This window comes from Ptiloglossa arizonensis, chromosome 8 (genome assembly GCF_051014685.1).
Source record: "Ptiloglossa arizonensis isolate GNS036 chromosome 8, iyPtiAriz1_principal, whole genome shotgun sequence".
Classification (NCBI taxonomy): Eukaryota; Metazoa; Arthropoda; class Insecta; order Hymenoptera; family Colletidae; genus Ptiloglossa; species Ptiloglossa arizonensis.
This window is the reverse complement of record NC_135055.1, coordinates 20,334,308-20,359,567: the sequence shown is the minus strand read 5'-3', so window position 1 is coordinate 20,359,567 and position 25,260 is coordinate 20,334,308. Positions and strand designations below refer to the sequence as shown.

Genomic DNA, 25,260 nt, shown 5'->3' with positions numbered 1-25,260 from the left:
CATCGATCCCTCTCAGCCCGAGGTTTATCGAGCTCGAAACTTATCCGGCGCGCTCCTCGACGGTTTTTCGCGCTAACGCGAGGAATCGAGGAGGGAGGGGGGGACGAAACCGATATCTCGCCGCGACGAAGCAGCGTACAAGGGCGCCGCGAATAATTTCCTACGGCCAGGAACGCCGGGAATCGATCGGCAAAATTGAATATTCTCGTTAAGAAAATATTTCCACAGGCTCGGCCGCGCGGATTAAGCCGGCTTTGAATCTCGATGCTTTCCGGGCCACCCTCCGACCCTCCGCGTCGCTTCGAGCCCGAGCTGTCCGACCCGAACTTTCGCATCGACGACACGCGTTGCAAAAATCCGTGGCGAACTTTTGCTCGTCAATTTTTTATTCGGGGTAACCATGCGTCGTATGAAACGCCCGAAGCTCGTCAAACACGGAGAAATGTTTTCGATTTCCCCCCGCCACCCTCCTCCCTTGCCCACCATCCCCGAACGAAACCAACGTCGAAACCGCGCAAACGCGTTTAACGATAAAGCAAACGTAATACTTTTGAAATTACCTTCGCTGGAACGTTCAACCTTTCGGAAATTGTTACGCACTTTTGAACGCGAAATACGCTTTCGAAACTTGTACCCTCTGTTTACGATAAAAAAAAAAAAAAAAGTACGCGCGCGGATACAGTTCGTTACCTGGCCGTATTATTTACGGAAAGAAACGTTTCCAAATGATTCGAAGTACGCAACAACGCGATACGGTTTTGTTTTTCCGCGCGGTATCGTCGACGATGGGACAAGGGTCGCCGAGAGTCCAATCGGGCCTGAGAGAAACGCTGGAAACGGAACATACGTTCCACGGAACTTTTTCCATCGTTGTTTTCGTCCCTGGTTTGACCCTCGAAACGATGCCCATAAGTCACCGTGTGCCCTGCATGTAGGAATTTAGGAGCGTTTCGTCGAGGGTACTTGTGGCCCGCAGCGCTCCACCCTCCGCCCTCCGCCCTCCGCCCTCCACCCTCCGCCGTTCGACTCTCCTCGCGACCGCGGACTTGACGGCTGATTGAAAAGTTAGTGCGCCCCCAATCTGGAAGATGAGTCCCCGAAATTAAATCACCGCTTTCGACGGGGGTGGCCTCGTTGGGGATCGCGGGAACGACCGAGCCCTGGGAGGATCGTTCTGGCGTTTGTTTCGCGGACCATTAGGCCGGGTTTTGGGGTTCGTTTCCACCAGAAGTCTCTCGTGTCTTCCGAATAAAAATCGTATTAAGCCGGAACGGGTCTGTCGACAATGGTCGGCCGGACGTTTCGCTCGGGGCACCGATTTTCCTAGCCAACCGTGCCCTCTGGCGCGAAACCTCGTTCGGGGCACGAGTGTGCTTCGTTCGTTCGTCACACGCGGGATAAATACGCGACAACGATACACTCGCCGGTGGAAGACGAACCAACGCGAGTTCTCCTATCGTCTTCGACTTTTGTGCACACGTTGCGCATCGGGACTGATTTTTTCCCGGAGAGTACCACTCGAACCATCTGGTAGCTATCGATTGGCAACACATCCGACCTTGACTCGCGCAAACTTTCGTCCGTGTATATCGCGCGCCTCGAAAGTTCTTCGTTAAAGATAACATCGCGGTATCATCGTAATCCGGCTCTCTTACCCGACAGGACGGTTCTCTGTTCTCGAAGGTGATCTTCGATATAGATTTCCACGAAGGAATTTCGAAACTTTGCAACCGTGATCGGTGTACGGAACTGGAAGGAGGAACGGAGCCGTTTCCGCGAGTGTTTTAATTTTTTATCGACCTAGTCGCGATTAATAAACAGTCCATCGAACGTCCCAGCGACCAAGCCGGTAGCCGCAGAGACGGTTCTTTTCCATTCGTTTCGCGCCAACTCCTTTTTCAACCGTCACGGTACCGTACATTTAAGGAGAGATAATTGAACGGTGTGCATCGGTGATTCGTCGAAAGCTGGTCTTCCGGCAGCACGAGCGATAGGCGACTTTCCGACCGATGACACGAGGAACCGGCGAGGACGATGGGACGTCCCGCGTGCGTGTCACGGTGCAATTTGTCCGAAACGGTTTCGAATCGCAACGAAAGGGGACCACCCGGGTCGATCGCATTAACGACATTTTTACGTGATAACGCGAGGGGCACGCGAACGATCCACCGTCGTTCCTCCGGTCCCCTCCTCCGCATAGAAAAAAGGGAACTTCGAGGCCGAGAAAAAAAGCACGGAGTCACCAGCCATTTGGTTAATCAGATTAGAGGCGCAATTAGCGGATCGAGAAATTTCGTCGGGGCACAACGCTCGTCCAAATCCCTCGAACGAGGCGGTCGCGTTTGGTAATTAGCGATCGCAATTCGTTAATTGTGAGCATTAACGGAGGGGCGCGCGGTGCTCTGATGGATCCGTGTATCGCGTGGCGAAGGGAACGGGTCGTTAATTAATTGTCGCGAGCGGAGAAAAAGCACGGACACTTGTCGCCGTTGCGTCGCGATGTTACTTCCGGTCGGGGGATCCGCCGCGGGACGCCGACTAAAAGGAGCGCCGACGAACGAACCGTTCCACTTTTTTCCATTCGGCCCGATCGTTCGTCTTCTCGTCTCGTCGTCGACCGTGTACGTTGTTCTTTTTTTTTCTCGTTTTTTTTTCTTTCCGTTCGGTCGCGTCGACTCGATTATCGACGACGGGGACATCGAGTCGTTGGTTTCGTCTCTCCAACGAAGCTAAGCAGGTGGATCATTTTCGAGAGTATCTTTCGGCGGAGGTCTTATTTGGTATTTATCGCGGAGCACGTACTTCGAGACGAGTCGAGAGATAACGCGATCGGGTACGTGGCGTGCTTGGCGAATCGAGGCCGGTCTCTCGGCTAGCGAGTACTGTACCGGAATTGAAAAGTCGACTTCTCGAGAGGACGCGTTGCAAAACCTGGACTATTGTTCGAGAGAAGCTCACCGAGGGTTTCCATCCCCGTTACGGTGTTTCAGCGTCATTGGTCGCGGTCGACTCTCGATAGGAGGGTCAATCGACCAGAGTGGGGATGGAAACACTCGGCCTTCTTCTCGCGGACGGACAGTAGTATCGCCCCGGTGACGAACATCGTCAACGATCGATAGCAACGATGCGTCCGAACGGAAGAGTCAGCGTATCGTAAAGCGTACTCTCGTATGGCCTTCTAACCGGTACATTCCCCTCGATTCGTCGTTTCGGTTTCCAACGGTGCGACCGATACCGAGGATACCGTCTCCAAAGGGGAAGTTTGTTCCGCTGAAAGCTCGACTCGCGTTGTTTCGTCGCGGACAACCGAGGAGGGCGCGAGGATCGCGCGCGAGCTCTCGAAAGTCGCTCCTCTTCGTAATTAAAATCCGCTCGGAGAGTCTTTGCGTTCGCGTTGGACGGGAACGGGACCGAGTGGGAAGGCCGGAGCACCTCGTTACAAGAGTTGTCCGCGCGCGCGGCCCGAGAAAGGGACGTTCGGTCTCCATTATGTCGGGGTCACGCGTGTTAGGCCAACATAATATGCGACGCGAGGCCCGTTCTTTTAGTCGAGGAAGCACTCTGTCCGTCTACGCTCTCGAGCAACGCGAAAGGAACCGTCGGCAAATGAAAAGCCGACCTTAGCGAGGGCCGTCCGCTCGCGACGCGTTCTCCGCGAAAACGAGAACAGAGGCAAGAAAAGATGGACGCGTCTCGGCACAATCACGGGAGAGTTATGCGCCGGAGTTGTTACCCGAAGTAACCTACGACCTCGTTATTTTCCATTTCGGTTAGTCGAAAACGCGGAAACGTTGATGCAGAGGAATCCACGGGCCTCTTCGTACAACGGCGGCTGGGTCGCAGCCGGCGCGGTGATATTTTAACCGGTCAAGAATCGGGATGATGAAAGCGCCGCGTGCTCTCGCGAGCTCTCGCGAACCTACCGGGACCGTCTTATTCGGAGGAGTGGCTCGATGCTTTTTCCCTACCGACGATATTGGGGTTAACCGTGGAAGCCTTTCTTTCCTACGGCACTTCGCATTGTATTTTCAGCGGTAGCGTTTCGGGGTCATTCTCGGGCTTTAATCGAGTCGTCGAGCACAAAATACAAACGTTATTGTTATTTTACAACAGCGCACCGCCTCGTGCTTCTCGTTTCGTTCGTTCGGTCGTGGACACTCTTCAGCGATCCTTCGCGTTCTCCTTTACCGGTTCCTGAAGTAATTTTATCGTTCGGAAGGTTCGTGCTCTACATTGAAACTAAAATACAAATATCCCTGTTCCGCAATATTACGCTCACGCGGCTTCATTTTTTCAGGACACTCTCCATCGTCCGCGTACTCTTTCTCGCCAAAGTATTTTCAGGGGTAGTATCTCGGGGTAATGGTCGTCGCTCGAATCGCGACGCAAGAACTAGAAACGTTCTCGTCGGTTCGCAACATCGCGCTCCGTCTTGCGCACCGTCGTCGAGGACATTCCCCGACGATCCGCTTGGCGGTAGGCGGCGCGTCGGTGCAGCGGCTTAATTAAGATTTACGAGCCGAGCGGGTGGCTCTATCGGGCGAAAGTAATCGGAAGCAATTCCCTGGGACGGGGTGCGTAAGATATAAACCATTCCGGCACCTACGTGGCCCGTGTGTCTCGTAGCCAGGGTGAGTACAGAGGACGACCGCAGAAGGGACGCGCGCGGACACGTCGAACGGAAACTGCGAGCGGAGCATCCCGGTCGCGGTGCGCTTTAATCAATGCTAACGATCCGTTTATTATTCGAAGGGTCCGTCGAAACCGAGGGACTGGGACGACCTTTCGTGGACTTGCGAGGGTCAGTTCCCTCTCGGTTCGTCGACGAAATTGCGTTACCGCGTTCGCGCGAACTCGACGAACGAACGAACCCTCCCCAACGACCCAGGGGAACCTACGAACGGAATTCGGAGGAAGTACGATCGACGAATCCGGTCGCGAACGGTACCTCGAATCTACTATATCTCCGAGAGTTCTCGAAAGGTGGTTGTCGACGAGGAAACGAAACGACCAGGTTGCGCGTCGCGAAATTATCCACGGAACGTCGAAGACGCAGCCTCCCAGTGTTTCAGGGGCGTTTTCGCGGGCTCGCACGGACGAGTTGTTCCGTAAGTTGGTCTTGGGGTGAGTTCTATGGTCGGGTGTTCTGCGAGTTGCCACGAGAAAATTGGAACGGGGCCACTCGTCCAAACGCAATTAAAGTTCCACCGTGGCTCCCGCTGATTTATGGATCGTAAAGAAGATTCGTTACTCGTCCCGATAGTTCCCTTCGTTTTAAATAGAGTCTCCGCGATGGCGGACAAGAGCCACTTCTCCTTTCTCTTTCTTCCCCGTATCGGTGGAGACGGTCGCTCCGACGTTGGAGATGTTTCGTTCGGGTGCTATATTTCGCTATCGCGTTTCTTTGCGGCGGTCCGCGTTCGTTTTACCGGACGATCGATCGCCAAGTCGCTCGACCTCTCCCGTTACGCGAGCCGCGTCCGATCGTTCTTTCGCGCGACGATACGCGACACATTTAACGCCGGATCGAACGACTCTTTGATTATCGTTCCTCGACAACGGACCTTCGGTCCCTTCGGTGAACGGGGACTTCTTCAAGCGTTTTCAGGCGTTCGAACGTGGAATCGACGTATGTAAGACACGCGTCGTCCCGCATAACTCGATCCGCGGTAGGTATGCTCGCTCGCGCCGTTTAAATTCTACAAGTTCGACGAACGTTTCTCGAGCGCGTGGAACGACGATTAATCGCGCGAATCCCGATACTCTTCGAAAGTTCCGCGCGTCAATTTCTCGAGCGAGAAGATTCGTAATCGACAAACAGAGTCGTCGAAGAAAGCGAAAACGCTCGAAAATTTCGGTTCTCGATCCCTCGAGCACGGAAACGAGAACGTCTCAGGGCAGCTGCGGCGCGGTTTCCGCGCACGACGATTCCGGAACGATTATTACCCGCGATAATGTATCAACCGACGCGCTCTCGGAGCTCGCGGCCCTTCGAGGAGGCGCGCGCGAGGAGGCGACGTTCGCGCGCGAGGAGTGCACTCGGAGAGCGTGCACTTTTCGTTGCAACGGGGCCCGCAAAGAAGCCGCGGTTTTAATTACAATGCAATTTTCTTTGCGGCGGTCGTCCCTTTGAAATGCTGTTAGACTTCCACTCGAATACACGAAGCAATCACGTGCTCGCAGGCGAGCGCGGTCCGTCGTCTCGTGGCGACGCAACGCGCCGCGACGTTTTGATCCGCGAAGATTAAAGGGGGTCCCCGCCCTTCTCTCTCTCTCCTTCTCTCTTCTTCTCTCTCGTTTTCTCTCCTCCTTTCTCTCGTCCTCTGTTTCGCCCGTGCCCGCACCCCCTGTGACTTCGCCGTGTCTACCGCAAGTGCGCAAATATCCCGAAGACCCGCAACTATTCGATTGCACGCTCGAGATTTCGTCTCGAACTGTTCCGACGCGGGCTCGTACCGCTCGGTGAACGGCGGAATATTCCGATCGAAATTAATTCGACGAATCGGTGCTCGTTCACCGTTCGCGTCCCGGCACCGATCGCGACGCTAATTCGCGGCTACCACCGGAAGAATCCTTTCTTTTCATCTCCTCTTCGTGCGTTTCAATTCCTCTCTAACGGAATTCTTACATCCAATCGCCTCCGTTACAGCGTCTTTCATAGTAGAAATACATTACGGTGAAGACCCAAAGATTCGAGTCATCCCCGTCTCGATTCACCGAATCCCTGACGAAACTGAAATATAAATCGATGGCTCGAGCTCGCTTCCCGAACCGTCTTCGTGAAATCGATTCACCGCGAGATAAAATCTTTCGGATGGTCTTCCAGTTCGAAACGAGCGGAAAATCGCGTTGTTTTCCCGTTCACGGCGATACTTTATCACACGGTGATCGTTTTCACGCTCGTCAACTTCTCGCGTCCACCCTACCGTCCCGCCGTTGGAAATTCCGTATAAACCCCATTTGCGATCCAATCCGGTCTGATAAATTCCAGAAAACGTACGAGTCACCGGCTGGATGGGAATACGGGGCGAGGGTGGGCCTGGCAAGAACTATAATGGATTATCGGCCGAGGGCGGCTGATCTGTAATCGAATATCGGTCGGGGTTAAAATCCATCGAGGCGTCCTCGATCGACGGGACGAGTTACTCTCGCTTTCCCGCGGTCTGCTCGTTGTCGCGCGATCCCGACGTACTTCTCTCGCGCCGTGTTACCCGGGAACTCGAATCGAGAAGGGAAACGAGCTCGCGAACGCCGAGCAATTTCTTCCACGTCTTTCGGAAACGTTCTCTACGTATGTACGAATCAACGGGACCCCTTAAAGGCGGTGCGATTCAACGGAACGCTTTCCTCGCGGCCAAGTAGTCCTTCCTCCCTGTACTCGGTAGCCCGTTCCAGAAGGACGTACGAAATCGAATCGTTCGCGACTGCGAACGACGCGCGAACTCCTCCACTCGCTGTACAACCATTTCTACGTCTTCTTTTTTTTTCTCCTTAGCGAGAACCTCGAAGAGCTCGTCCGAGATACCCGCGCGAAAGACAGGTTCGAAGGTACTCGGCGATAGAGAGGGAAACTTCGAACGGCGAGAGATGCGTGATTTTGATTTTCGAGTCCTCTTCGAAGACGATAGGTAACTTTCGAGCGGTCCGCAGCTACGGTAGACTTCGAGACGCGTGTCTACTGTCGCGGCAGAGTGGAACTGCGAAGCCCGAAGAAACGCGTAACCCTTGCTTTTGAACTGTAATAGTCTTCAAGGGGCGTGCCTAATATCGCAAAGTGAAACTGCGAGACCCTTACTTTTGAACTCTCCGCGGCTCTAATAGTCTTCGAGGTACCTAGCCACCGTCACAGAGCGAAACTTCGTAGGTTAAAAAAGCTCATTTTCGAGCGCTCGCCGCGCTTTCAAAGTCCCCGGTAGTTCTCGAGGTACTTAGCATTACAGAGTGAAACTTTTGGCGCTAAAAAAGCACGTAACCCCCGTGTACGGGGGTTCTGCACCGTTGGTGAAGTTTCGTTGAAATTCGAGGGACACCTGGTGGATGGACCGGTGAGAGGCGACTGAGAATTCGAGTACGTAATTTTGAAAACGGTGAGTTTTCGTTCGGAGCCGTTTGGCTCTCGAAAGTGTTCTCTGTTTTCGAAGGTGGCACACCAGGCCCGATTACCAAGGGATGATCGATGACGATGGAAAGTTTCGGCGCGACGAAAGCGCGGCCGGAAGTGGACAGCGTTGCGAGAACGAAACATTCGTAACGTTATTGTTCGCGGAGGCTCGCCGCTGCGTACGAGTGACGTTCCCATCCGTCATGATGTCGTCGGGCATCCAGCGGCCTTTCAGCCCCCATAGAGACGGGGCGCGAACCCCATGTGCGCACCGCGCGAGCGTAATCGCGCACCAGGTGCCTCGCTAACGTCTCTTAACGAAGGACACAACCCCCTTCGCGCCGGTTCGTCTCCTCTCGGTTTCACCTGCTCTTCCGTTCCTCGTCGTTCGTTTCTTTTCTCTCCTTTTTCCCTCCCTCCCTCCCTTTCTCCGTTCTATCCGTTTCTTTCTTCTTGCCCGCCGGGGAGGCAAGACACTCGCTCCCGAGGAGGAGACGAGGCTGCGCTTAACAAGCATCGTGCAACCTCGCTCGGTACTCGGGACGCGAAAGGGACTTTTTGCTTGTTAGATTGTTTGCTCTCCTCGAACCGTGAGGCCGGAGGATTTCGGGTTTTTTTCAACGGAGGATAACGCGTTCGTCTTCCTCGAGACGGTTACCGAGAGGTTTGATTTTTTTCTAGACGGTATGGGTCGCGTACGATCGCTCGGTCGAAGATATCGTCGTTTACGCCTACCGGGTTCACGGAGACTCGTTCGAGTAACATTTATCCCCTTCGGTTGTTTCGGTATTCCCGTTTTCGCGAGACTCGGGGCGGTTCGAAAATTCGCGTCCCACCGTCTCTTTGGCAGAGGTCTTAATTTACTCGGCAAACTGGAATCAACCGCGGTGTTTTATTTCCCGGGTGCTCGCGGCTCGGGTATCTTCCGCGAGCGGCGTAAGTATCCACACGGATATCTCGGCAGATTTTGCAAATCCTTTGGCCAAACAAGTGGCGAGGATCTGGCAGGTGCCATTTGCCATTGAAATCCTGCTGCCATTAGAGACGTCCGATCTAAATCCCGGTGGCATTTGCGCATCGGATTGTCGTCTTATCCTGGCGTCTCTCTCGGCTCGCGTCTTCCTCCCTCTTTATCTCCCCGCGTTGGTTGCGGGGCGCCAACCCTGGGTTCGTTCGTCTTCCTTCCTTGCGTTTCACCCTCGTGCATTTCGGTCTTGTTATTTCACCGCTCGTCCCTTCGGTGCCTGGCGACCGACCGGCCGGTTACTCGGCAATGTAGAATTTCTCGCGGACCGTTTCTGGCGGCGAACGTTACCCTGTTAAGATCCGCAAAGCAAACACCGGCCCGGAGATAAGAGTGTCCTTCGGGAGCCCGCCAAGGATAACAGAGAGCTTTAAAAGGTTCGTGACGTCCTTGCAGGCGTTTTTGAAATTCTATTTGCCCGTCTCTTTTTCCTGGGCGCGCGTGCTCTCCCGCCGTCGCTCGTCGATCGCTCAGCGCGTACTACGCTCCGCGAACGGTATCGCGGAATCTTCGACGAGATTGCGCACCGAAACTTTTGCGAAAGGTTCTTCGAATTTCGACGTTGACCGGCGAAGAAACGCTGAAAGTGTGCCGGGAACGAGATGGAAATTTTCTTGGGAAATAAACCGATATCCCGGATGCTAGAAACTTGGAGACAGTGTTGCGCGATGATCCACGCGGAGGGTACACGGAAGGAGAAGGGAGAAAATGATCGCGTATAACGGGACGTAACGTAAAAAATTCTCCGTTCCGTTGGTCGTCGATGGGTTCTCCCGACATGGTTCTCTCGCGCGTTCTCTGACGAATCGAACGAGTCGAAATCGAACGCGTCTCGCGAAACTTTCCTTTCCTCTTTCGGCGTGCAGGTATATTGAAACGGATCACCCTGTACGGTGCGGTGTAGCTCGCGTCGAAGAAACACGGCTTTTCGTCGTTCGATCTTGCACGTTCTCGGAACGATCCACGGTGTCGGCATTCCATCGTCGAATAATGGAAACCAGGGAACGAAACGTCCCGTGTGAGCGAACCGGTCGTATTTCCACGCGACGAAAGAGCCGATCGATGACGCCGATTTTTCCCATTTCCCGCGCGCATCGAATTTTCGCGCCCGTTTCGCGGCGAATCCGTGAACCCCGTGTCGCGCGTTCGAACGCGCGGGGAGCTCTCCGTTCAATCTCCAGGACGAGGGAACCGGTACGGATTTCTTTGCGGCTGCTGCGGCCCATTGCCAACAGCGCTTTTCAATCCGGCTTTCTTGTTACGTATTCAATTAGTTCGCGGATCTTGCGCATCGCGGCGAAGCAGGTACTCACGGGCTGTTTTCCGAGCCCCGAAGGAACCAACGGTAGTACAAGAGCCCGAGAGAAAACCCGCTGGGCGAAATACCGAGAATAATTTAAATCTTTGTCAGTTCGTCGAGCATTCCGAACCGTTTCGCCCATCGGAGCCGAGGGAGTCTCGCTGCCGAAAATTGGGAAATATTTGGGATTTATTTTCCACGGGGAAGAGCACGCGATTTCGAACCGAAACCTTTCCTCTTCCAATTAACATAATTGCGGAGAGGGTGCGTGAATTTCTTTCTTTTCTTTCCCGCTTGATTCCGTGTAATATTACTTTAACCACTAGCGTAGAATATCGCGTCCGAAAGTCTCGCGATTGGAACGTTCGAAATTGAAGGAAAGTGGAACATTTCGAAATCGACCGCTCGGAAAACGACGAAGGGAGCGGGTCGAAGAAAACGTGAAACGAGACATTGATTTTCGTGAAAATCCTCTTATTGTTAGAGGAATCGTTCGGTCGCAAAGTATCGCGAAACGAATTCCGTCGCGTTGCTCGCGATCGAGGTCCGTTGTTCCCGGGGAAAACCGAGACCGAGTTCGTTGTTTCCGGTTCTCTGGTGTTCTCGGCTTTCCACGGACGGATTCCGTGGCGGAGAAACATCAACGCGAGGAACGAACAACGTCCCGATTGTAACGAAAGAGAAATAAACGAGGCGGTCGACGCCGGCACGCTCCGCTCGGGGTACAATGCGCACGATCATCGTCCTAATCTGTCAATTGCGTGATTTCCCGTCGACGGAAAGGCGGGATCGGACATCGAACCCGACCGTGGGGATTTCCTCGACGTCGTGACGACCACGGAACGACGGAGACGCAACTCGAGGAAGATTTACGATTCGTTTGAACATCGTTGTACCGAGACCACGATTTTGCTAATTCGACGATCCAAGTTTCCGCGCACGTTGCTCCCGTCAGGTATTTTTCTTCCGATGGTCGCGAAATTTTCTATTCCCAAGCCCGAAAAGTTCGTTCGGGATTCTGTAAAGCGAACAGCGCGGAAGATACCATCGTAGATACGGTATCCAACGGGGAGTAGCCATTTTTGCATAGGTCGCGGCGGTATCGACGATCGTGTTTCCGAGTCTTGCGCGTATTCTCTCTCTCCGGTCTTCCGATGGTATTATTATACAAAGTAGTCGCTGCCGATGTCTTCTATTTGTATCCACTCACGATAGTCGTCTACTTTTCCTTCCACGGACCGGAGAGAATGTAAATCCGGTCTCGATGTAACTGTACGAACCGAACAATTTCCGGTGGTCTTTCACGGCGTTGCTGTTCCATCGAAATCGGTTTATCGGAGAGTAACCCGGACGTTCGAATTTCGCCCACCTTCCTCTCGTAGCGTCACATACGAAACGTTCCGCAAAACGTTCACCGATTTCGTTGCTCGTCGCGCGATTCGCGGAGACTTTCTCGCGTCTTTCTCCCACCTTTCTCTCGCGGTGTCACTCGCAGGTTAATTCGTTGGTTCCGCGGAAGTAACCGTGATCTCGCGTAACGTTCTCTCGCGATCGCGACATCCGTTTAAAATCCACCGTACGCGCTTCGACCCCGTGTTTCGTTTCGTTTTTTTCTTTTTTTCCCTTTTTTCGCGGCCTCTCTCATTTTCGTAGATGCGATGACGCGAGAGCACGGTGTCGGTTGTCCCGCGATGATTATTCGGAGTGATCGGGGAAGGTTCCCCGTTGCGGGACAAACTCGACCGTAAGAGATTGCTCGGTCTCCGCGTCTCCTCCGCGCCCGGTTTTCTAGCCACGGCCGTTATCCTGGCATTTTCCCTTTGTCTGGTCCTTCGGCATCCCCTTGCCCGCCGCGTGTCAGTCAGTCAATCAGCGGAATCTAGCGGTTCTACGCGCCCTTCAAAAGCCCTCGCCGCCGCCGATATTAAAAGACGTCCCTTATCCTGTTTCTGTCTGCCGCCTGTTTCGCGTTTCTCGCGTAGAAACGGAATCACCGCGTCCCCGCTCGCATTGTCCTCGTGACTACGGACCTCGTTCCTCGCGTAGGAATCGCCCAGCGAACGATCCACGACGCTTTTGTTCGGCAACGGTCACGAGGACGACAATTCCGGTGAAAGTGAAATCGTGGTTTTCCTCGATACTTTGTCTCTCCGGTGCTCGGTATTTGCCACACACGGAGAAAGAAAATTCTCGAGTACTCGAAACTGCGCGAGGAAAGAGACGCTCCGTTGGTATATTTTCTTTTCGGAGTAATTCGATCTTTGCGAGTTCCGATAAGAGTACGATCGTTCCGTACCAAAACTCGCGGAGAATCGTTGTCGAGCGGAATCTTCGTCCCGAGGAATCGTCACGAGCGCAACGCGAGTACCTGTCGCGATACTTGTACCGAGGAAACGCGCCCTTCGGTATCGATTTAACGATCGCTTCGAGATTGCTCCAATTGTCGCGTTCAGCGGTCTCGTCTCATCGTTCGCGATTTCGTCGTCGCGTTAAAACGTCCGGTAACCGATCCGAGGGATGCATCGGCTCGAAACGGCGGCCTTTGTCGCGAACGGACGCGACCTCTCGCAAAGTGGGTAACGTAAACGATCGTCCGTCGACGATTTCGTTCGATGGAATCGTCGAGTTCCGCTCCGCGTTGTAACAGCGTCGCCGTAACGATAAAACGCGGTAGCTCGGTGCCAATCTAACGGTTTATCGGCTCGAAATAGCTCCTTTGTCGCGATACGGCGGTTTATTCTCAAACAAAGCACGCGACAAAACCGAGCGAAGATTCTCATTCGAGCGTTCAACCGGCTGTCTCTAATTTGATTGTCGGGCCAGGCGGGCGAGACGGCATTGAGACGGGTCAGTCCGCCGTGAAAATCGGATATTCCCGGGTCCGGTGTGCCCCGCGGGGAAATGGAAAATCCAGTTATGATTCCGTGCGACTAGAATCGTCCCGCGTTTTTAGCTCGCGGTTAGCGTCGAGCTCGTCGCTCTCCCGTTAAAACTTGCTCGGTCGGGAAATCGATCAGCGACGCGAACAATAAACGAACGATAAATTAGGTTTTCGAGCGATCGCGGGTGTAACGATTTCGATGTGCGGCTGCGCTCGATATTGGACCCGGTGGTTTCCGGAGTTTATACGATCGCGATGGAACGGGGGGATTCGTTATAATTCGCGTCGTTACGGGTCGTTGAACTCTTCTTCGTTCCGCCCGTACGGGGAAAGGTCGCGGGACGAATCGGTGCTCCGGTCGCGCGAGTGGCCATCTTTTTTCAATTTCGACACTCTTCGACGATGTTCGAACGAATGCAACAATGATCCTGAGAGCGCCTGACGTCGATGTCAGTTTTAAGGACTGTCTTCGTATCGGCGCGGAAGGGTCGTCGGCTAAGTGGTCAACGGTTTGGCTGTTTTCCTTTTGGTTTTTCTTTCTAGTTCAGTTCCAAGTCGAGAGTCACAAAGCCCACACGACACTGTCGTCGTTCGCGTCAATAAACTAGATATTATAATCTGAACATTACAACAGACGATAGTTTAGAAAAATTCTAAACCGTCCAAGCGAACGCAACGACCGTCCAAAGAGTGCCGGATGTCGTTGGCGAACGGTCGGTGTTAGTTTCGAAGATCGTCTTCGCGTTGGTGCACAAGTATCGACCGTTTGGCTATTTTCTTTTTGGGTTTTCTTTCCAGTTCCGAGCCGAGAGTCGCGAATCCCTGCGTACCGTAATAAACTATGCATCGCGATCCAAAATTTGCGATAGAGGTTCTTCCGTCGTTCCTGAACAATTTTCCTCGGTTAACGATCTCTTTCGAAACTCTTCTCAGTTTCCACGGAGAAGCCTTTCGCGTTCCCTTTAAAATTCGAGATCGTAACGAAACGATCGATCCCCGATGGTGTTTGTCGCGGAACGAACCGTTGTTAGGTTTATTTGGTGTTTGGACGCGGAAGTTTGTTCGCGGGCGCGTTTGCTCTCGAAGCGAGGGTTCGGTGGCGAAACGACCATTCCAGTCCCTCTTCTCCCTCTCTCCCTCTCTGTTCGTCCTCTCCTTTTGTCTTTGTCCACCGACAAGTTTCTATATATTCGCGAGTCCCCTACCACCTCTCGTGGCGCGGTGGCTCCGGGGAAAATATTAGCCGCGGGCGCAGTAGCGTTAAAGGGGAACGGTTAAATTAATAATTCGCAAATTGCCGAGAGAAACGTTGCTTGCTCGCGCTCACGGGACAACCCCCCTCTTTCGTTCTCCTTCTCCAGCCGGTGGCAAGCCCCGTTGCTCTTTCCGACGCAGTTTCGCGTCGTTTCCATCCGAGGGTGTAAGCGCAGTCGCTGCGCCCGTTCCGCTCGGCCTTAAACCGCTACTTTCAACAACTACTGTCAATTAAATGGCCAATTAGTCTTACGACCTCCCGAAGAAGATTCGTTAGCATTCTTGGTAAGGTTGAAGCATCGCTCCATTAGCCGACACGGGACCACTCGTTCGCTTTTCAAGGCCTCCCGAGGAGGAGCGTTTTCTCGAATACCGGGACCCGCGGTCGAGAATTAATTATGCTCGCGTCGCGGGTATTACGTTCGTGGCTCGATTTCTCCAGTGTCGGGTACACAAGGGGACACCCTCCCGGCGGTGCCAGGACGACGTCGCGAGTCCCCGGGATCGATATTTTTCCGCGTCGCGTATCTCGAGCCGCGGAGCCGAGCGATAAATTCCGTGCGCACCGGGACGACGAGACGAGGAGGTGAAACGAAAAAGCGAGGAACGAGAGTTCTCGGGGGACTGGACGATTTCGCCCCGGCGCGCGGCCTAATAACACTAATCGGCGGACAGGTTCGCGAACAAGGTGGTCTTTTTCTCTCGAGACACCCCGTGAGTTGCGCGAAACCGATCGCCCGGGATAATTTTAGCGGCGGCCGTAATTACGGGGCCCCGTTCGCTGACCAGGCGCGGGCCCCGTATCGACTCCGCGAGCGAACTTATTATTGCCAACGCAAACAACGTCGTTACTCCGGAATGGAACATTCGGGCTGAAAATTTATCGGTATTCGCGACTCTCGTTCGAGCCTCGTTTCGTTTCGCGATCTCGCGAGCGGAGAAAGTTCGTCGCGCGATTTTCGTCGATCGACCGCGATTATTTCTTCGAGAAACGACTTTCCTCGATGAGAGCTCGTCGAGTTCGCGACGAGAGACTCACCGTTCGTTTCGCGATCTCTCGTCGAGAAGGAAAGTGGAAACTCGACGGACGAGAGCGAAAAATTTCCGTCTCGAAATTCGTCCACGGTAAAATACTAAAAGCGAAACGCAATTCGCAATATTATCCATAACTCTCGCCGAGTGTGCGTTACTCTCGGACGCGTTAAACTTTGCACTCGTATCGCATCTAATTGCTCAAATTTCCCCGAAATGGAGAAGATTAGTCGAAATCGTTACGAACGAGCCCTCGTGTTTTATTTTTATATTACTTTTTACGTTTTGCGCACCGCGCGACAAATATTACAAAAAAAAAAAAAAAAAAAAAACAGAAAAATTTCAAAGTTACGATATTTACCTCCAAAACCGTGCAAAACGAGCGCTATGATGTTTCGCGTGTTTCCGCGGAAACTGGTAAAAAAGTTTTTCGAGCGGTTAATTTTTCCGAATAAAGTTACCCGGCGTTCGATCGACGATAAATTACATCGGGGAAAATCGACGAAAAAACAGGATCGACGCAATATTTTTTTTTTTTTAACGAAACTATATATATTTTCGCACGCACCGATCGAAAGAGCATTTGGAGCGTCGAGGATCACTTTCGAACGTTGTTACCGTTTCGAACGATCGAAGATCGATTCTTCTCGAAGAGAGTTCGTGTTACCGCACGGTCCATTCCGCGATCTCTCCACGGAGAAAGCTCGTCGCGCGATTATTTTATCCAGAGACTCTCACCGCGCCTCTGTTTCGAGTTACCCTATGGACGCGTTCCAAATTCCATCCGGTCGGTTTTTCCGCCGGTGGAAACGGACGTACACGGATAGGTAGGACCGGAGAACGCTCGAAAGCTCGGTAACAATGGAGCAGGAGCGTCGTCCGCGCAAAGCGGAGATTACGGGAACCATTAATTTCGAAAGATATTGCCGGAGCACGGTCGTAAATAATAGCGAGAAAAGTACATAATCTGTCACAGTGAATATTCCTCGAGATACTTAGCCGTCCCTCTGTGCGTTTTCAAACGGATAAAAAGTTGTCGGTCGATACGCAATATCCGTCTTCGTCGGACGGCGGGATACGTACGAGGGGACTATCGCTCCGTTTCGCGGGTACTTTGGCGAACACGCGACGGACTCGGTTCTGGAACTCGATCGAGGACACGGGAAATTGAAGGACGAAGATAAACGAGAATCCCTCGACGCGAGCGTGCATCGACGTCGCGCAACCTGGCCTCCGTACAACGCGAAACGATCCAACGCGTACGTACCACTCGTGAAGTTCCCCGCGTTCTCGTACGAGTTTTCACCTTGTAAGTTTCGGACCGCGATCTGGAGCAGAGATCGATCCTCCGAGGCGGGAATTATCGTTGGCCGTGTAAACGTAATTGATACAAAATCGACGTACCGCGAGTCGCTCTCCCCCCGTTGGTCCGCAGGCCCCGACAACCTTTCTCTTTAATTATATTTAATGGCGGCAGCCGTGTTTCGCCGGGAAAAGTCCGTACGAACTCACCGACTCGAGCCCGGAGAAAAAAATCGCGCCTCGATCGTCTCGCGATAAAGCGTCGCAGAGGAGTTTCCGATCCCATTGGCGATCCTCGGGCATTGGCAATTTCGAGATCGATTTTAACGAATGGCTCGCGTACGCGACGGGAAACCCCGGTTCCCCGATACGATCTTTCGCGATCAATTTTTCGTTAACGAGTATCGCGGTCGATTCGAATTTCACTCGCTCGAGGAACTCTCGGCGTTCTCTCGTTCCCGTTCGTTCGCGATCTCTCGGTCGGCTCGGTTGTATTTTTTCGTCCGAAAGATTGGTTTCGTTGGTTGGTTCGTAGGTCCCGCGGTCCAATTTCCGACCGGTCGCCGTGCACCGAGAGGAGTCCAGTTTTTCTACGGTGGCTCGGACGCGCGCGATAATTCCGGTAGACGCGTAGTTAGGGGATAAGAGGGCAGAAGGGATTCTGGGTTAAGGATCCGGACGCGGTTCTTAACGAGGCCTACGGTAACAAGACCGAACACAGTCCCTCCCGCGACCCTTTCTTCGTCGTGCGGTAGGGGGGCTCGCTCGGAAGGCCGCGATTCCCGAGACCTCGGGCGCCTTTTCAACATGTTAATTGTATATTTGAGGTGTGGCGATAAACAAGGCAGCGTCGGTAGCTCGCTGCCGGTGGAGTCTTCATTACAGCCGGTAATATATAACCGCGGACCCCGAGGGGGCACTCTCTCGATGCTCCGGAAGAAGTTACGGACTCCCGTATACCCGGTGACTCGAAGATACGAGGAGAGGAGGGTTAACCGAGACCACTGTATCCGCGAAAAGGTCGTTTCGAACGGTCGAAAGGTTGGTCGTCGATCGAGACCGAAGAGGGGACGAGATCTCGGTGAACGATCGACCTCCTCCGAGGGGGAGTTCGTCGAGGCTTGGCTCTCGTTAGATCCGCTACTCGAAACTTTTAATATATACGATATTAAGGGCGTATCGGAATTATTCCACGGGCGGAGCGGTTCGTTCGCGCGAGTACGCAATCTCCCCGGGCTAGAGAGAGAGAGAGCGAGAGAGAGGATCGTATTTTTTTTCCCCCGAGAGCCCCGGTTCTCGAAGCCGGGTTCTCGTCTAATCGCGGGCATGCATCTCTCGGCGTTGGTCGTGCCTCGCGGCGTGTTCCGGATAAGGGCTCGAACCGTAGAAAAAGAAGAGGAGCACGCGTGATCCTCGGGTGCATCGTGAAAGCGGCTCCTCGCGACGCGTGCACACACGTACGGGCGATCGATCGGCCTTCGGGGGCCTTCGGGGGGCTTCGGGGGGCTTCGGGGGCCTTCGGGGGCCCGGGGGCCCGGGCGAGGTGGCGAACCGGTTCGACGAGCGCGAGCCGATTTTCGAGCCGGAATTCGGCGCCGTGCCGAGCTTCCCGGCAACCCTCTTCGCGCCTCGTTTTCCCTCGGTAAGAAACCGACCACCGCTTTGTCCGCGAAACGGTGATAGACCAACCCCCGTACCACGCCCCATCGTTGGCAGATTTTATTTATCGCGCCTGGGCTTTTTACTTCGCGGTAAATACTCCGGGCATTTAAGACCAAGACGTTCCCCGATTTATGATCTCGAGCTCCTCTTCTTGCCTCTCGCGCGGCGAGAGAAGCGCCCTCGACTCGTTCTTCGCGGCGCAACCGTGACCCTCCTCGAGACTTTTACGAGTCGCCGTTTTCCTCGAGGTAGTAGAACGCGATCGCGAATCGCGACGAAACTTTACCTCGTTTCTTTCTTTTCAGATCAACATGGAGGCGGTCACGTCCACGGATTACGACTCGTCGATTCTCAGTAGGAACTTCAATCAGGTCGGCTTCAACACGTACAATTACTCGCAGTTCGAGGAGAAGTACAAGCCGCGGCAGATATTCAAATACGGCGACGAGTACCTGGAGTACGGACGGAACTCGGTGAGGATCGGCGCGCCGAACGATAGGTTCGCGAGATCGTCGGCGAGACAGCACCAGGACGCGAAAGCACCGGAGCAGAGATACGCGAGGAGTCACTCCCAGCCGGAGAGACAGCACCATTCGTCCCACGAGACGCGATCCAAGTCCCAGGACTCCCGCGAATTGACCTTCTATCAGATCGATCCGCCCGTAAAGCCGGAGAACGTTCAGCACGTTCACGCGAAGCCGCACCGTTCCACCGGGGAGAAGGGCCAGGGCAAAAAGGAGCTGACCTTCTACGAGATCGAGGGGCCCGGGTCGCAGGAGAAGAAGGACGCGAAGTTGGACGGTGGCAAGGACAGGCCGGAGAAGCGGGAAAAGTGTCACGCGTTGCAGGAGAAAACGACACCGGGGAAACACGGCAAGCAGACCCACCAGGAGCAGAAGACCGCTCCACCGAACTATCAACTGAACAGGTCACAGTCGGATCTTACCGAGTGTCAGCTACCGAACTATTACAGGCACCAGAACAACCCTTACATCGATCCGCCCAAGTACAGGCAGTTCGACAGACCGCCCAAGTATCAGGAGACGCCGCCGAAGTCGGAGCCTCCGCCCAAGTACTCGGAGGTCGCCAGGCGCCAGGACGATTACAAACGCGTTCAGGTGAGTACACCGAGACATCGAACTAACCACGTTGACCTGCGTTATCGCGAGACCGGGGATCGATGGTCCTTCGACGAGACGCGAGTGGAAATCGGCAGAGTTTCTCAGAAACGGTTCGTTTTTTCGGGAATCCGAAACAGCGACGGTAAAGTACTGGTCTTTCGTCGAAGATCGGTCTCGATATTTTCGGATCGCGCCAACCGTTCAATTTTCACGGTGCTAAGAAAAGAGACTCGATTCGCTGGTCGATCAAAGGGCTCGTGCACGGACGGGGAAACGTTTTATTACGTTCTATCGATGTTCCGTACCGGATACGCCGATAAAGGGAGACGGGCAGCTGTTGGTCGTCGACCAGACGATCAACGGAACCGTTTCACGCCGCTTGCTCCCGGGATTTCGAAGAAGTACGTTCCGTGTTTACCTATTCCGCGAGCGGAGCGATATTCTTTGTTTCGGTAGCCGGCTGTCCTTCGAACGACGCTCGCGATTAAGAAAGAAGGTAACGACTCCGCGAACAAATCGGTTAGATTTCTCTGGAAACGGAAATTTTCCAACGATACTATACTCGAGCAACGGTGTACACGCGTCCGGTATTGTAAACTCGGTCGGGATCGATCGGGAGGTAATCCATTTGCCCAGTAGCAAGGGATCGAGGCTGTTCGCTCGAGATCGATACACCTACAACGCGTACCATTGTCCTAAGATCTCCGGGTGGCGACTACTTGGTACGCCGATACGCAATTAGCGGCGTACAAACACGTCGGCATCGAAAGGGCCGAGGTTCTCCCATTCATCGGTCCTCCTGGCGCGAGATGCTTTCCTGGCGGGCCGATTCTCGCGCGTTTCCGGTTCCGTTGGAGGCAGAGGCGCGCTCGTGTGCGCGAATCACGACGATTAGCGGTCACGCGTAACGTTATCAATTCGACAGGAGGAGAGGGGCAAACGACAAGGAGCCGTAGGAGGAGGAGGAGGAGGAGGAGGAGGAGGTGGAGGTGGAGGTGGAGGAGGAGGAGGAGGTGGCGGTGGATGCGGAGGTGGAGGTGGCGGTTGCGGAGGAGTTGGAGGGAGCATCGGGATCGGCGGCGGTGGAGGCAGCGGTGGCAGCAGCGGTGGTGGTAACTCCAGCAGGGGAACCGGCGGCACTCATGGCGCCGAGACGCCCTCTAATCTGGCCAGTATCACGCCAACCGCGCGAGAAGCAGCACGCGGTCCCTCGTCGCGGTCGCGGCTCCCGTACAAGTCCTGCGACACGCGTTCACCGAACATCAACAACAACAACAACATCGCGAACAACAACAACAACGCGTTCAAGGAGGAGCATCCGTACACCGAGCCGAACGATGAAACGGACCCGATAACCTCGAGGTGTCACGCGGAGCTGGCCAAGTCCCATCATTATCCCGGTCGTTCGATCGCGATCGGTATCGCCGGAATAGTCGGCAATGTCTGCCACGGTGTTAACGCGGCCTGCGAGCCGTCGAGCTGCGACAAGTACAAGGGCGCCGTGGATTGTCCGCTGAGGGCGAGCGAAGCGGTCCAAGGTCGTTTGTGCGAGAGATCGATGCCGAAGATCGAGAAACCGACGACCAAGGCGATCGTGCACGGGGTCGAGGGCAAGTGCCCCGATAGGATGAAATCGGTCCAGGAGCTCGGCTACGGTAAACACGAGGCGGCTGCGAAATCGAAGGGGCACGATGTCGGTCACGGGTTCAAGATCGAGAACATCAAGTACTACGGGGAGCTGAAGGGCTACGACTTCAAGTCGTACGGGACCATCGACAAACCGACCGCCGCCTCCGCTCACGAGAAGTCCCATCTGCACGGACCCGCGGAGAAGAACCTCCACGAGAAGTGTCACCCGAAGACCTCTTCCTCTTCGTCGTCCTCGTCGGTGGCCGCGATGCAGGGGTACGGGTTGGCCAAGGTCGCCGGTGAACGTCCGCCGGAGAAGACCAGCCTCTACGCCGATCACTATTATCACCGATCGTCGCACTCGAAGCCGCAAAGCGCGTATCAAGTGTACCAAGAGACCAAGTACTCGTACAACGTGAGCGGGGTGCCCGGGACGCCGGCGCAGGCCAGCGCAGCCGCAGCTTTCTTCGCAAGGTCAGTTACTCGATCCATTATACTACTCGCGATCACGCGCGTCCACCTGTTTCCGCCTAGATTTACGACCGCGCCGACCGCCCGATCGGCCGGCTTTCCTTCTTTCTCCCGGTCATTGTTCCTACATCTGGCCATCCGTAATTGTCCGCTACTCGTGGCTACCGTTTGTTTACGCGACGCGTCCCTCGACCGGTCCCTCGCGTCTACTCGTTTCAACCGGGAGGACTTTATCGTCCTCGCGACGACCGAACGCTCGCGGCACCGAACGACGCGAAATTTCGCTCGAGAACGAGCCCGATGCTTTTGGAAATTTTTCGACCAGCCGGAAACCGATCGACCTCTTTTTTACGATCGACCACTTTTCCTCGAACAATGGCGGCGAGAGTACTCGCTTTTTCTCGAATTACGAACAATTCGCCCCCATCCCCGGGGAGCACCGTTACAGTTCGGTCGCAATTACGATAGTTATTCCAGAGTTACTTTTCCCGAGTTACGATTTTCCAACGGTCCCTCGCGAGGGCGACCGCGATCGTTTTCTTCGCGACGAACAAAATGGACGATACGGCACAACGAGGAACAATATTTTTCTCCGCCTTTGCGGATCCGTCCGGGCGGAAAGCGTTCGTAACTCGAAAACCAAGTTCTTCCGTACACGTTGTTATTGTACGTCCCCGCGAAAAATAGTTCACGGAACGGCGAGGTGCAGCCAGAGGCTGCTTTCATAGACAACGTCAAAGTTATCGTCCGAACGGGAACAATTAAGAATAATAATTGGTAGAAGTGGCCGTACGCGAAGTAAAACGGGACAATGGGCACGGTCTTAATTAAAAGTAAGACGAACGCGACCGGAGCGAGGGAGAAGATCGAATCGTGACGCCGATCCAAGAAAGAGAAGCACGAGGTGTCGATGGACAGAGGACGCGACCGGACGTTCACGAGCGTGGATCTAGAGGGAGTCGACTAGGGGAAAGTTGGAGAATCCAAGCCTGGAATTAAAAATGCGAAGCAAAAGTGGACAACCGTAAGGTCTAGGGTACGGAAGATCGATCTTGGGGTTTTCCAGGAATCTTTCTCGATCCGTCTACGATCCGTACCGCGACAGATACTTCGGTACTCTGTTCTTAACGGTACGGAGTATCTGGCTACCGTGATGTTTCCCACGGGTTTCTTTCGATCCATCTCGAGCTCGAAAACCAAAGATTCGCGGCCATTTTTCACCTCCACGGATTCGTCAGGGTCGAACGCTCGAAGACGAACCGCTCGCGTAAATCGTCGCGCTCTCGATCGTCGAAACGGAATTAATTTCCTCGATCGTGGTACTCGGGAACCCTTCTCAGCGTCGAGCATCGTTCCCAGGTGCCCCGCGTGAAAAAGCAGCCATTCTCTCCGGAATAATTAACGACAATTGGCGCGGCAACGCTCGACGCGACAATGAAACGCGAGGGCTGTATCCACGGATCCACGGGGCGGTGTTTCAAAGGCGATTGCCAGGGGAGGAGTCGCGTCGCGGGTTCTTTAAGACGTCTGGAGCTTTGATCTCGGTAGCGAGTGTTTTCGACGGTGGAGCCGCGGAACGAGAAGCGGGCGAGAACGCGTTCGTACGGGTCGAGCGTAAATCGCGCGCGGTTTCGCGTTCCTCTCGGTGTTGTTATCCCCGGTGTTCTCCCCTTAAGCGTAGCCCGGGGTCTAACCGCGAGCTACCCGCTCGTTTGATAAACCTTAGTCACGGCTCGGTGGCCGTTTCGAAGCTGCAACGACGACGCGTTCACCGTGCGGCGTTCGCGAGTTATTAGTCGCGGGTAATTACGAGCGCCGGGCCCCCTCGATAACGATTTATCGCGAAATCGATCGTTCCACGATCGACGCCATTAACCAACGCGGATTCAGCACGGAGCGGCGAGCACTCGAGAGGACGACCTTTTTCTTTCGCGAAAGAAACCGCTGCTCGGAATGCCCGCGGCGTGTCGCGCGGTAATGAAAGGTAAACCCGCGATTTCGAGCGGAATTCCGGATCGGGTGGCGGGAATAATCGCGAGTGAGCGAGCGAGCGAGCGAGATAGCCAGCGACCAACCGCGCCTGTCCGCGGTAAAAGTTGGACGGAATGCGTCCTCGATGGCGCTGGGTGGCGTGCCGGTGCAGGCCCACCGCGATTTTAAAAACACGAGTGACCGACGTATCGTTAATCGATGGCGGTGCACGGTGATCCGGAAACGATCCCGGCGAGGGTACCGTATCGAGGGAGATCCGTTTCGATCGAGGAGAACGCGGTCTCTCGATCGCGTTCCTCGTAATCGGAGCGTTCGCAGTCTCGTAGGAAGTGGCGGAGAATTGAAATTAAATCGCGCGACGACGGTACCTCGTTCTCCTTTGTGCGAGTACTGGTTTCGCGGGCGCTCGACGAGCGTATTCCGCCTGCGTTCGGCCAGCTGGCGAAACAATAATCCCTGAAATACCTATCGCGGAGTTTTCAACGCGCGCGAGATTCCAGCGTGACCAGATTTCGCCAGCTGACCAACGATCCGAGTAATGATCGACGATCGGTTATCTTTCTCGAGATTCGTTCGCCGACGAGATATCCTCGGCCGATTGCTCGCGAGAAGAGTAATCGAGACACGGGAATATCTTTCGCGGATTATCCGATACGCGGAAAATTCCAGTACGACCAGATTCCGCGAGCCGAACGTACGTGGGAATAATAAGCGACTCTGAAATACTTTCGGTGACTCCTCCGCGACGAGATTGCGCTCGCTGGTCACCAATGGGGGCAATAATCGACGCTGGAATACCTTTCGCGCGAGACTTCTTGGCTTTTTCCAAGCGCACGGCGCTCCCGTCTAACGGAACTCGGAGAATTTCGTAAATCTCGCTCGCGGCGTTACGCAAGGGTTGGACGTCTCGCGTCAAACTAATAACGCGCGCGTTGGTCGCGCGAGTCTACGCTCACCGTTGTAACGAGGTAAAATATTAATACAACAACGACGTTCGCGAACTCCGAGACGTCGAAACTTTCCGGAGGTTGCGTTAACCGTCAACGACCGAGGAACGATTCGTCGCCCTCTCGGCGTTTTCAACGGAGCGAAACCTTCGAACGGGAACGTTCCAGCGTCTCCGTTATTTACGGTTCCCGCGTAGAAGGTTGTCTGGAGATTTTCGGGCACCGGTTGCACTCGTTACCGGTCGACAACCACACGAGATCGCGACTCGGACCGAGGAAATAATTCGCTAGCGGCGAAGAGGTCCTCGTGGCCTCCGAGAGGCTTAATTCGGGCTCGCGTGTATAACCGTCCCGCGAAGTATCGTCTTGCTTTTACAACGAGATCCCGCCGAAAGTTCCCGGTGTGCGTCGTCCCGTTACTTTCGAACTTCATGAATATTCTCCGAACCTTCCCGTCCGGTTGCGAATAAAGTGCAACGCACGGAGACCGTGCTCGTGTACCGCGCCAAAGGGGAATACTCGCGACGATACCAAACCGTGACGA

The 25,260-nt window shown here is 54.4% G+C and overlaps 1 protein-coding gene across 1 annotated transcript in view; it reads left to right on the top strand.

Moving 5' to 3' along the window:
• Nucleotides 1-25,260, top strand: part of LOC143150368 (uncharacterized) — a 311,591-nt gene that overhangs the window by 46,428 nt on the left and 239,903 nt on the right. Inside the window, exons 3-5 of the mRNA XM_076318592.1 lie at nucleotides 18,862-19,674; nucleotides 20,603-20,714; nucleotides 20,766-21,780. Coding sequence (XP_076174707.1) covers nucleotides 18,862-19,674; nucleotides 20,603-20,714; nucleotides 20,766-21,780 — 1,940 coding nt within the window. The remainder of the gene's footprint in view (nucleotides 1-18,861; nucleotides 19,675-20,602; nucleotides 20,715-20,765; nucleotides 21,781-25,260) is intronic.